The sequence below is a fragment of the Patagioenas fasciata genome, chromosome 14 (assembly GCF_037038585.1).
Source record: "Patagioenas fasciata isolate bPatFas1 chromosome 14, bPatFas1.hap1, whole genome shotgun sequence".
Classification (NCBI taxonomy): Eukaryota; Metazoa; Chordata; class Aves; order Columbiformes; family Columbidae; genus Patagioenas; species Patagioenas fasciata.
The window spans coordinates 10,268,828-10,282,081 of record NC_092533.1 but is presented as its reverse complement, the minus strand read 5'-3'; the positions used below and the strand labels follow the sequence as shown (position 1 = coordinate 10,282,081).

Sequence of the window (13,254 nt, the reverse complement as noted above, 5' to 3'; positions counted from 1 at the left end):
AGTGCGGGGTGGTCCTAATCTTTCCCATCCAAACCCTGGGTTGAGTTTGTTGTTCCTTTCTGCAGTGCTCATCAGATATTGCAACAGAGATCTGAGTAGCTGAAACCGCTGGTTGAAAGTGCCCTTGATCTCGGGCCGGCTCCTGCTGCAGGCTGGTTTCCTTGCCGCTCTGCGGCACCCGGACCCTTCCCACCCCAGTGCCCGCTGCCGCCACGGCGGGGGTGACGTGGGGGTGATGGGCGCTGCCAGCACCCGTGGGTTTGCTTTCCATGTCCTTCGCTTACCGTCTGCTTTGCCATGTCAACGTGCCATCTTGTGAGACGCGCCGCTCAGAGCCTCCCCGAGCATCCCCAGCGCAGCCCTCCCGGCGCGGCTCATCCGCTCTCTGTTGCAGGTTCCCTCACCCGCTGATGCTGGGCTCCAGCATGCACACCACTGGCATCCCACACCCCGCCATCGTGCCCCACTCCGGAAAGCAAGAGATGGAGCACTATGACCGAAACATGTAAGTTGGAAGCACTGGCAGGGCTCCTCATCTGCACTAACGCCTTAACGCAGCCTCACCTGCAGCTCTGTGTGCAGGTCTGGGCGCCACAGTGTGAAAAGGATATAAAGTTACTGGAGAGTGAACAGAAGAGGCTACAAAGTTGGTGAAGGGTTTGGAGGGGAAGCTGTGTGAGGAGCGGCTTAAGTCACTCGGTTTGTGCAGCCTGGAGAAGACTGAGGGGGAGAGCTCATGGCGGCTACAGCTTCATCACAAGGGGAGGAGCAGGACAGGCACTGATCTCTTCTCTCTGGCAACCAATGATAGAACCCAAGGGAATGGCAGGAATATGTGCCAGGGGAGGTTTAGGTTGGACATTAGGAAAAGGTTCTTCACCCAGAGGGTGCTGGACACTGGAACAAGCTCCCCAGGGAGGTGTCACAGCCCTAGGCCTGACAGTGTTCAAGAACAGACTGGACAATGTCCTCAGACACATGATGTGAACTGTGGGGTGTCCTGTGCAGGGACAGGAGTCGGACTCGATGATCCTTGTGGGTCCCTTCCAACTCAGGACATTCTGTGATTCATTTATCCCTATTCCTGCCTGCGCAGGGCGGGAGGATGGATGAACACCGGGTTCTGCCTGCAGCAGACAATGGTGTACATTCAAGGTGCAGATCTCAGCCCCCACTCATGCCAGCGGGTGGGTTTGGCAATGTCTTCTGCTGAGCTGGGTGCCGGCAGACAGCCAGGCTGGAGGGTGGCTCTGATGCTGACGGCTCCTCTTTTGTTTCCACCAAGGAAACCTCAACCAGAACCAAAGAGAGAGAAGGAAGCCAAGAAGCCCACTATCAAGAAGCCCCTGAATGCTTTCATGTTGTATATGAAAGAAATGCGGGCGAAAGTCATTGCCGAGTGCACCCTGAAGGAGAGCGCTGCCATCAACCAGATCTTGGGAAGGAGGGTAAGAGCACACGGGGCTCAGCACCATCACCCCATGCAGCATCCCCGTCCCTTGCGGCTGCTCCGAACCACCCAACAGGCACCTGCTTTCAAAGCTGTGTGCTTTTATTCCTTAAATACACGGAATCAGATGAGCCCCGGAGCAGGGCAGCCGTGGTGGGATGTGCTGGGAGGGGACGGCAGGGACACATCTCACGGTCACACTTGTCCTTGCAGTGGCACGCGCTGTCCCGGGAGGAGCAGGCCAAGTACTACGAACTGGCTCGCAAGGAACGGCAGCTCCACATGCAGCTCTACCCCGGCTGGTCTGCCAGGGACAACTACGTGAGTGGTGCCGCGGCGTGGGCTCCCTGCCCATGGCATGGCCAGAAGTCACCCCGGGACGGGGGCTGACCACTGGTGTTTGCCGAACATCACACCTGTCCCTGGTATCCTGGCAGCAGGATAGCTATAGAACTTCACTTTTCAGGAGTATTTTGAACATCCTCTTGGCTCATTGCCTACCTGTAGCATGAATGTTATAGCTCCCCAGCTTCCACAACCATTTGGTTGCTTATTGTCCAAGTAAATAGAAGTAGAAAAGCCGTGCTTCCCTGCAGCAGCACAAGCATCTCTGCCTTCTTGAAAGCACAGACCAGGAGCTCAGCATCCGTATGCAGCTTTGCAGGGTCAGTGCTGGATTCTGTCACCCTCCAGAGCCACTCTTAGAGAAACCAGAGCAGAAACCAAAGGTGCTGCCCCGGTTTCTCTAAGAGCAGCTCCAGAGGGCAGCAGCACCTGGAGAGCATCAGCATTTTGAGGGCAGCAGCATTGCTGAGAGCAAGGCACTGTTTTCTTCCAAGCCCAAGTGCATCCTCCATGGAATCTCAATCCCGTAGCATCCTTCATCTTGGCAAGAGCCAGTTCCTTGCTCCAGAGGAGCCTTTCTTCCATTGGCCCTTCCAGCACTGGCAAGCAGCTGCTTCAGGTCTTGTGGTTGTTGTAAGAGATGCTTTTCTCTCCAGAGCTTGAGCGGGGAGGAGGAGGAGGAATGTAGGTCACTTCTGCGACACATGATGCAGATATCGAGCAGGAAATACAGTTGGTCCCACACTGAAGAAAAAGCTTACCGCAGCTGGGAGCTTTCCACCTTCACTCAAACCACAAGAAGTCATATAAAAAGTCACGGGTCAAAGGCAGCGCTGCGAGCTGCCTGCTCCACACAGGCCAGATTTGCTCCTGCATGGCTGTGCCCTCCTTAATAAGCTCATTAAGACATGAGTGGGGGGCTGTTGGACATAGTAAGTCAGAGAGGCAGTCTGGGAATAAATTTGGGTTTTATTGTTAGTGAGGGAAGAAAACAGAATAATGAAGGATGGGTTCAGAGCTATGAAATCTCTGAAATAGAGAGTTAAGTATTATTTAAAACACCTGGGTATTTCCTAAATCGTTCGTTCCCATTTGAAATCAGGGATGCTCTTCCTGGTAACATGTTATGGAGGAATTTCTGTTCAGGCATAAGGTACCACGTCAAAGCGCATATTGGCAATAGGGAAGATGCCAAAGTGGGACAAGTGCTTTTTAGAAACATAAAGAGGGAGAAGGAATAAGAATATAGCAGGAGGATCAGCTGTTGATCAGACTGCCTCCATTGCATGCAGTAAATCTTGTTCAATTCTATTAATCTCGTTAAATATACTAATTAAATTATCAATTAATTAATTAAAGTGATAATGGGTGGGGTTCCCAGGTAAGACACACCAGGGTAGGCTGAGGAGAACAGAGGTGCTGAGCAGCACAGGTTTATTATAGTTGTTTTGCATCCACAAACATGTTATCTTGTGATATTTTTATGCAGGCTGCAGTGTAAGTCAGGGTGCCAGCCCCAAAAACCCAGCACAGGGATTAACGGCCTTTCCTTTGATTTCCCAGGGGAAAAAGAAGAGACGAACACGGGAGAAACAGCAAGATTCCAACTCAGGTAAATGCACTTGGCTCAGTGGCCGTCCCTTCGGTTCTGCTCAGAGGGGATAACCCAAAGCAGCTGTCGTGTTTTACCATGTTTTCTTTTATTCTCCTGAGGTAACTAAAGAAATGTACTTCTTTTTTTTTTTTAAGATGCAGTAAATTAACACTTCTGTGACTTTTTTCATAGACATGTTTGATTTAGAACATGGGTAGTGTTTTAAAACTGAAAAAATTAGATTTTTGGCAAGTGCATAACTTCATGTGAACTATCACTGAGCTTAATCTATTCAGAACATCCAGGGTGAATGTCCCCATCTGCCCTACAGATACTGCTAATTGAAGAAAATCCCTCTCCAGTACATCAATATTGTGTGTGGGACTAAATGCAGTGACAGGACTGAAGGTCACTCATGGCACTACCCCAAATTTGGTTTTCATTTCAAACTAAACTAGAATTCAAGTAAAGTCATACTAAAACCCAGCACCAGCTGCCTCCCTGCACCACACTGTTTATTAAAGAAGGCCCTTTTGACAGATTTCAGCTGGTGACACACACATACCCATCATACAAGGCTATTCCTGTGCTGGTTTCTGAAGTTTTTCTGCCATATCAAGAACAAATAACACCTGCACCACTAAATATTCGTTATAAAACATCAAGAGACTGTCCTTCCCTGCTATGGCATCACGTATACGTGAAGCTGGACAGCCTGCTTTTTCCAGTATGTTCATTTTGTGATCACCTAGAGACTTACAAAGAGCTTCTCCCACTCTCCATCCAACCAGTTCATTAGTGCTTTGTACTGTTGCTTTTGGATGAAATTAAGTCAGCCAGATATTGAGGTGTTGGCTTTCTAAGCAAAACACTACACCTGGGCAGGGTAGTTGTTGGTTAGGACATGGGAGTCCAGCTCTGGTGTTATTGCTGGGGATTATACATCCATGCAACCAGAATCCCACAGCCTGCATTAACTCGCAAAGTTCTGATTTTCCCATTAATTTAATGAATCGCTGCTGGATGACCTCTTTGAATTATCCATAAAAAGCCATCGCATGACTGTGTCCCCATAATATCTTCAGTTTAATTAACACTGTTGATCCCACTTGGTATCTAGACTGATAAGGGGAATACAAGCTTTTAGGCTTATATGTAGAGTGTATAATATAGATTTATATTTCCACATATATGTCTTGTCTGTGTGATAAAATGATGATAATTTCACCTGTTACGGGTTGAAAACCAGCTGCTGGTCATACACAACTGGAGACACTGGTGGTGGCTGAAAGAGGGAGCATGAATCCAGCACAGAAATGTTCTGTTCAGATCCCACTTACAGCACTAGAAAAAAACCGTGACGTGCCTGAAAGCAAGCAGGGCTTCACCCTAATGAGTCCAATAATTATACAGTAAAAGTGCAACCTTTTAGGAAAGGCTGTGGAGAATCACTTTTCTATTAAAACTGGAAGGGGAATGGCAGGGGACAGAGTGGAATAACCCGGGCCTGGGTCTCCTTGTGCTAACTGTGCTTTCAGCTGCTTCTGCAATGTTTCCTCCTCTTCTTTCCCTTGCGCAGTCCGAGCTGGCTGGCAGCCCCGTTCGGTCGCTGCGGGACAGGCAGGGAGCAGGTAAGGATGCAGATGCAGGAGCCCCGCAGCCCCGCTGGGATTTGGCAGCTTTTCCAAACTTAAGAAATGCAAAGAGCTGTGAATCTCCCCATAATTGCTCGTATTTCCCAGAGCTGAGGCCATTTCTCAAACCTCCTTCTTCTCCAGCTGTCAGCAGTGATCACTGATATTTGCCTAACCATCAATTTTATCCAGGAGAGGTGGTGCTGGCACCATTCTATTGCAGAAAGAAAAAAAATCTGATTGTAGTCTGTTAGTTGTGTGTTAAAGTGGCTAAAATGATGTTGCCTCTTTTCTTCCTCCTGCTCCTCCTCCTCTTTGTGCCTCTGCCTTGCCCATTCTCCGCCACGCATGCTTCTGTGTTCAGATCCTGCCTCTCCTAAGAAATGCAGAGCTCGCTTTGGCCTCAACCAACAAACGGACTGGTGCGGCCCGTGCAGGTGTGTATCGGCATCTCCTCGCTGCTCGGGTGCTGCTGGGCGAGCGGGTTCGGCTCCTGCGTCCTGCGGCAGCCGTCCCAGCGCCGGCGAGGGCTGCTCCGGCCAGGCGGGACGGGGTTTTCTCTGGGCATCTTCACTTGTTGTGCGAGCTGCAAGGGTCAGGCTGCACCCTGGGGTTCTTAGCCTCCTCCTGGCAATGCTGGTGTAATGCTGTATGTGTTCCTCAGTTCCCTGGTGTTAAAAGCTGATTTCCAGGGTGAAGACGTCTGTGACGCTGATGCAGGGCTTTTTTCCTCTGTTAGAGATGTCCTATTGCATAAATAGCACCCTGGGGCCAGCAGTGAGTAGTTAATGTGTTTATTTTGCTATTTATACTGAGGCTAAGCATGGATTTTGAAATCCACCTCTTCTTGGCCCTGAAGCAGTACCCACTGTGGGGTGGCAGCGCCTCAAGCAGAGAGGGACGGTTTGCAAGCGCCCTGTGCCTGGGGCTCCTGGGGAATGGGCACAGCCAGGCGATAGCAAAGCTTAGCACATGAACCACGTGCTGCCTGGCTCAGAGCAGGTGCAAATGCAGCCAGGCAGAAGAAACTCCTGCGGGGGTTCTGGTCCTGGGTGCTGAACCACAGAGAGAGGGTCCAGGCTGGACAGAGGTTTTCATAAGCACTTTTTTATACTGCTACATAGAGGACTCCAGCAAAATCTAGAAGTATTGCTTAAAGTGCTTACCGCAGCTTAAAGTGACTCAGATTCTTTAGTCTACCCAAATGTGAACCTGCAGCCCCGGCAGTGTTTGGCCACCAGTCGTGCCAGTAAGCCGAGCCTGGGTCCCCATGGCTGAGCCCAAGGTGAGGTCCCCTCCCTGCAGCCACGTCCTGCACCCCGGGGTGCTGGGCAGCCCCAAGCCTCCCCGCTCAATGGGTCACGTCATCAAACACCATTTTTTAATTAAGAGCTCCCTTAATGTCTCATTAATACTTTACGCTGAGAGGGATTTTTTGCCCCCCGTTGCTCACACAGCGATGCCACCAAGCTGAGAGTCCTGTTCCGCAGCACAGGGCACAACTCTCCAGGCAGTTCCTCCAGCTTCCCTCTGCCTTTGTTTGAACTCTCTTAATTCAGCTTCTCTGCACTGCTTCCCCATTAACACAGGCTGCTGAAGCGCTCGGAGACCTCGGCATGCTTTTATTTTTAAACCTTTGCCTCTGAAACCCTGGTTAGTCGCAGCTGTTCGGAGTTCCCTGTACTAAGGTGCTGGTGCCGGCTCCAGGGCTCCTGTCCTATGCGCTCTGCTCACCTGCAGAGAGCACCTCCCACCAGAGATTTCCACTCTGGAGAGGTTAACTGGTTAAAACTGGGTGTTCCTGCTCCGGAGCTCTCACCCTCCTCCCCATCACCCTGGGCAAACAGCTGCAGGGAGCTGTAGTTCCTAAAGAGAGAGGGATAGATCCCTTTAGCTGTTCAATAGCCATGTCCACTGTAGCCCACTAACAGGTTAATTATCAACAATCAGTAGTATCAGATCTGCTTTTTTCCTCCATTACTTCAAATCAAATCAGTGAATCGATGGGTCAATTTGTATCATCTTGAACAGGTCACTGAAACTCTCCCTCTGTGTGAAGCAGATTCTCCTCGGGCTTGTCTGCTCTGGGAAATCACAGCCCCTGTGAAATAACCTCCGAGTTAAATACTCAGTTCAGCATGGCTGTCGTATTTCATATCACATTAACTGGGTCACCATGGCTAACGATGGCACTGACAGCAGTGATAGCACTTGTCTTGTTCACATCTAGTGCAAAGTCATGTTTAATACTGGATAGTTAATACATATTCTAGCACTGTTTAGTTTTTCATTAGTAAGATCAAAGAAAGGTGTGTGCCCGCATTAATGAGTTCTCCATTACATCTTTTTTCCTTAAATGAGACAGCCAAGCCAGGGAGCTGGGCAGGAAGATGTTCTTTTTAGCTCTTTTAGCCGTGAAGTCATTAATACCATCTCCAGCAGAGGAATTGTTCCCTCGCTACTATTAAGTTGACATTGTGGAGAGCTCTTTTGTTTAAAACGATACAGAGATGCTCGAGAGCCCATAGCAGGTGACATGAGGCATCTGTCACATGAAGAGAAGGAAAACCAGCTCAGCACAGAGCATGTAAAGACAACATGAGACTGACTCTGAATAGCCAAGAGTGGTTAAAGTAATTGAGGTGTACAAGGGGGCAACTCAGGCTAAATATTTCTGGGTTTGACACTGAACAGCAGAATTGTCAAGGGATGTGGAGAAATCAGTTAGATTGTGGTTGGATTCAATGATCTTAAAGGTCAACCAAAATGATGCTATGACATCCGAAGCAGCACCTCAGACAGCCTTGGACCATGTCTTCCTTCAGCTGGTTCCAGAGCATTTTCTGCCTCTTCCTGAATCTCTGCTGAGCACTTAGAGCTCAGCTGCATCATTGTGTCATTGTTAGAGCTGGGAATCAACGTAGAGTATTTGGAGATACAGACATGGCTGAAATCAGAGGCTTTTGCTGCAGAAAGAAGAGCTCAATATTGTGCACAAGTCCAGGAAAGTGCTAGGAAATGGGCTCGTAAGATTTTGGATTGACTTGCATTGCCTGAGAAAAGTCAAAATTGGTGTGAAGGGCAGTGTCCTGGCAGCGCAGGACCTGGCGCTCCTGACCGCAGAGATGCCGTGTGTCCCACACCGTGTCTGAGCAGCACAGCCCCGCACCGGGGCTCTGCCGGACAGTGGCCTCATGCCACACCATGTCAGCCAACCGGCCCCGTCCCGTGTGTGCCCTGAGCTCTGCGGTGGGCGCATGTGGGCATCTGGAACTTGCTGAGATCGCACTTGCCCCACTCAGCCTCCCAGGATTAGAGAAGCCTGAACGGTGGCTGCTGAGAAATGACCTTCTTGGTTTGATTTTTATCATTACTTTCTTCTTATTATTGTTACACTTTTATTATTTATTTATTTTCATTTGTATTGTTTTGACTCTGACCATTTTCATTTTTTATTATTGTTTGAAGTTTTATTATTATAAATAATAATAGGCTATGGTTGGACTTGATGATCTTAAGGGTCGCTTCCAACCAAAATGTTTCTATGATTATTTTGGGGTTTTTTACTGGTTTTATTATTGTCTTTATGTCCCCCCTCTTCTTATTTTGTGGGTGAAGCCTTTCCTTTTAAATCCCGCTCTCAGCGCAGCGCACTTTCCGCGGCAGCAGCCCCGCTGCGCAGCCGCAGGGCCGACGGGCCCCGCTGTTGTGGCGCCGCCTGGCGGCCGCGGACACACGCCGCTCCGAGGCCCCGGCGCTGCCGTAGTCGCCCCGCGGGCGAGGCCGAGCCCCGGGCCGGGAGAAGGCGCTGTTTTAATCTCGCGTATGACTGAACTCACCCTTTATTCACAGATAACTCTCTTGACTGTTCTTAGGAGGAAAAAGAAGTGCATTCGGTACTTACAAGGAGAAGGACGCTGTGCCAGCCCAGTTTCTTCCGATGGAAGTGCTATAGACTCCCCTCCCTCTCCTCTGGACGCACTCCAATGCATCTCCTCTGCTTTTCCTTCAGACAAGCTCGCAGCCCCCGCTGACTCCGCACACAGACAACAGCACGAGCCCTTCCCCGACTCCGCTCCCCTCCAAACCGCCACCGGCTCCTCCAGACTGACAACCAGGTGCTCTTCTGCGCCCGCAGAGTCCCCCACGTACCGCGCGGCCTCCACGGGGACATAGTCCCAGCCGCCCAGCCAGGACACTGGGCACTTCGCTCTCTCCCACCTGGTTTCACTGCCCATCCAGAAGGACCAAGAGGCCCAGCCCAAATTCCACATCTTGCTGTAAAACATGCAGAGTTAGGCAACAGGATGGCTTAAGGATGCTGGAAAACTCATTTGTTGTTTTGGGGGTTGTTTTTCTTTTTTGTTTGTTTTTTTTTTTTTTTTGGGGGGGGAAGGGGTTGTTCAAGATAGAAAAGGGATTTCCAAAAAAAAAAAAAAAAAAAAAGGTAAAAAAGCAAATACTTGCCAAAACGTAAAGTGCTGATGAGTAAACAAGCCTTTTGTCCCTGCCCTGTGCTGCTTTTTTTGTTTGGGATTTTTCTTTTTAGCTGCATTATCTTCAAGCATGGCAGAGAGCAGAGAACTCCCCAGCTTGCTGCAGTAGATGGTAGGTGCTGTCAATCTAACACTGGCTTCCACTCCTGCCCTCCAAGCTGCTTTAGAGCGTAGTCCCACACGCACATCTCTCATAGCCATTATACAACGGAGCTGGAAAAGCTGGAATAGGAGCATTTTAAAAACCCCAATGTCTGAAAATTAAATGTAGCAACGTGAGCTCTCCAATCTGACCAGATGATAGAGAAATCAAATATTCAAACCAACTAGGTGAATTTTTTGAACTTCTTGTCTGGGAACAGGAAGATATTGTGTACAGGTAACAGGTCTCTGTGCAGACATCAGAATCCTTTTCTCATGATTTGGTGTTTATCTTTTTTAAAAACTTATTCTAACTTTTACTAAAAGATCCTCCCTCCAACCCCATGACGAGGCCAAATGTTAATGTATTCTCTCCAGCTTGAGAACATTTACCAGTTTCTGGTATTTTATTTAGATTATGAGCTCGATAAGCAAACAACACTGTAGACAGATTCTGATCTCACCAAACTGATGTAAACCCCAAATTAATCCAAGTTCTTGATTTACATCAAGAACTCTCTCTCACAGAGACCACAATCTAGTCCAGTGCCAGTTTTTTCCTGCTTGAAAGACACAGACGCTAGTGCTGAAGAGAAAAATAACACCACACAGACGGAGGGGGGGATCTATTTTTTCCTACTTTGCAGAATAGGTTTTAGAGAACTGAATACAAATTATGTAGTAATATTATTGTATAACTGCAAGAAATTTAAGATGACCTTTATAATGTACAAAATATTTTTATATTTTTTTCTTAATGCAAGAACACAAACCCTAATTTTTTACATTGGACTAAACATAACTTTTTAGACAAGTTTATGCCTCAAAGATTGAAAATTTTTAAAAAAATATTAATCTGTAGAGTAGCTTTGAGTTTATTTCCTTTATTTAGGTACTTTTGCTTATAGTAGGGTAGATTTTTAATTCCAGTTTTAGTTTTGAAGTTCTAAACCTATCGCTTTATTCCTCTCCTGTGTAAATGTAACTTCAGAAGCACTGAATGAAAGCTATGTGCACAAACCTGAAAAGTTTGAAAAGAGTCATTTGCAAGAATCATTCTAACCCTTAGAGAAGTAGCATTACCTGGACAGACTGCCACCTGTACACTTGGTCATGTACTTCCTGCACTCAGAGGGTTAATTATACAGCATTGTTAAACTGTACATTGTTAAATTATTTTAGCAAGCTTAGACAGCAGCAGGCTCCAGTGCTGAACAGAGCAACTCAGCAGACTCTTCCCAAATCTGACACACATTTTTTTTTTAATAGGTTGATTAAAAAAAACGAAAGTTTAATAAAATAGCTATGTCTCAGGTAACCATGCGACACCGAGACCCTCAGATGTGAGGCGTCAGTGCCACAGATGACACATCAGCCGCAGTGGCCTAGTGTAACTCAATACTCGTGTAAAGCCAGTGTAACTAACACCCGATTGGTACCTTGCTCTGGATGAAACATGTAACTTCACAGCAAAGCAAAGGAGGGTATAAGAGAAAAAACAGATGTGTCTAAGTAACAGTAGAGGAAATTTAGGGAAAAGTCCTGAACAGTGTTAAGCGTGTCCCCTGACTGAGGAGCACACAGCACTGGCGTACACCCGCCAGCCCTCACTCATTTCAGAATTCACCAGGATTTTCATCCATTTTTTCAAGGCTGCTTGGTCCCCTCCATGGTGGACACCTGCCTTGGTCAGGGCACACTGACCAGCAGAAGGCCTGTCTGTATCACAGCGTCCTCTCACCGTTTTTATTCCATCCAATTCCTGCAAAATCTCAGTGGAACCTGCTGCTTCCTCTGCGGGAGCCTCCCCTCATACATCCACAGAACGGACGCCATTCCACAGCCACAGAGCTGGAGCAATTACATCTATTTTCTGACAGAATTCCAACTCCGCACGCTGCTCTATATGTACAGGTTTAGAGCCAGACCTGTGCTTTCAGCTACTGCAGTATAAACTCAGAATATCCACTTGCGATACTCCAACCTGGTCGGTTTATACTGGTTTAACTGAGACAATTTTTTTCCAAAACACACAAGATAAGAGACCTTTAAGCTGCCCATTCCCAAGACAAAACAGTGAGCATGACCAGCTTTTGTTACATGCCTAATAGCTGATAAGTGATACCAAAACAAAGTTACTTTTTTCAAGACCAAAAAAAAAAAAAACCTTTAGAAATGGTATATGAAGTGTTACTATTTTATGTTAATACTTTTTTTTTAATAGAAGGAAAACTTTGCCCTTAAGTTTTTATCGCAACAAAAATTTTTTTTTAGTTCTTCTACAGCAATTTCAACTCTTCCTGAAATACATATTTGGATTCCTGAAATCAGTTTGAATGTAGAAGTCATGGAAGTACCACTTCATTAAACCAAGTAAAACCACTGTATGTATGTAGCAGGGATAAGTGTTTTGCAGCTGTACTTTCATTTGTCCAATGACTATCCATCATTTGTTGTAATTTTTTTTATTTCATTGATTTTGTATTTTTTTGGCTTTTATGTTCAAAATATGTTTATAGCTTTATAAATAAAGTAATTGCCAGACTGGCTATTCAAAATAGGCCACTGGAAGTTGTAATACTATCAAACTCTCAAATAACTATTTCTTAGAATTTAGGAAGATTCCTGCCTTCCCCCCACCCCCCTCCAGCATTTGTATGCACAAATAGTTTTCAGAATAATTGCCAAGTCTTCAATGGGTAAGACTGAAATGGTAAACCAAGACTACGAAAAAATACCTCCTTCTACAATCTCTACCAGCACCTTGCCTCCCTGCTCCTACACTTCATCACTTCAGCCAGGAGCCCTGATCATGTCATTACTTAGCAAAAAAACAAAAAGAGTTGGGGATGGGTTAAGGCAGCACCAGACAAGTTAAACAGCAATATTAACAGTGAGAAATGCAACAGTCTCTCTCCTTTGCAAGAATTTCAAAGCATGCAGCTGAGACAGTACTACAGGGGAATTTCAGTTAGAGAAAGTAAATTGTACAGAACTCTGACTACCAGGACTATAAAGAATATTGAAATCTGCAAAGCTACATAATACTCTAAACACCCAGACCGGCCCTTTCTTCCACATGCTGCTCTGCTACAGCTCCACATGTGCACGATAGCAGGAGCCAACTGCATGACCCTGGAGCTTCAGCAGAACACAAACAGAATTACGTATAGGGTTCCGTATGAGCAACACAGCACTCCAAGGATGAACTAGTGTATTCTGGAGCACACAGATGGATTAAACTTCTTGTAAGAATCCAGGATAAACTGAGTATTAAACTCCAGGAAGAATTTCCCTTGGAGCACTTTTAAGCTGAGGTGTACAGGATGCTGGAAAGGCTTCCTCATGTCCAAGTCCAGCACTGGAGTATTTTATGCCCACTGACACTACAATATCTATAATACGCCCATATAATAAACAGCAGCACAAGGGCAGGCCCATTAATAAGCAGATGTGAGCAGCAGCTGCATTCAAAGCATGGGTCTGAATGCTGCCTTAGAGCAAGCTATGAATGCTTTCATTAATGGTCACATCAAAGATCAAATAAAAGCTGGTAAGCCATCAAAAATATCCATCTGGACTGCTTGCTATTTA

The 13,254-nt window shown here is 46.8% G+C and overlaps 1 protein-coding gene across 6 annotated transcripts in view; it reads left to right on the top strand.

Annotated features, from left to right (window-relative positions):
* Positions 1-12,248, top strand: part of TCF7 (transcription factor 7) — a 70,259-nt gene extending 58,011 nt beyond the window's left edge. For 2 of the 6 annotated variants that reach the window (XM_071814758.1, XM_065848788.2), the window contains 6 exons: positions 395-505; positions 1,286-1,448; positions 1,664-1,771; positions 3,359-3,407; positions 5,388-5,460; positions 8,899-10,165. In XM_071814758.1, coding sequence (XP_071670859.1) covers positions 395-505; positions 1,286-1,448; positions 1,664-1,771; positions 3,359-3,407; positions 5,388-5,460; positions 8,899-9,199 — 805 coding nt within the window. In that variant the 3' untranslated portion in view covers positions 9,200-10,165. Of the gene's footprint in view, positions 1-394; positions 506-1,285; positions 1,449-1,663; positions 1,772-3,358; positions 3,408-5,387; positions 5,463-8,898; positions 10,166-11,934 lie in introns of those variants that run through there. The other 4 variants (XM_065848785.2, XM_065848787.2, XM_065848789.2 and 1 more) reach the window with 3 other exon arrangements.
* The last annotated feature ends 1,006 nt before the right edge of the window (positions 12,249-13,254 follow it).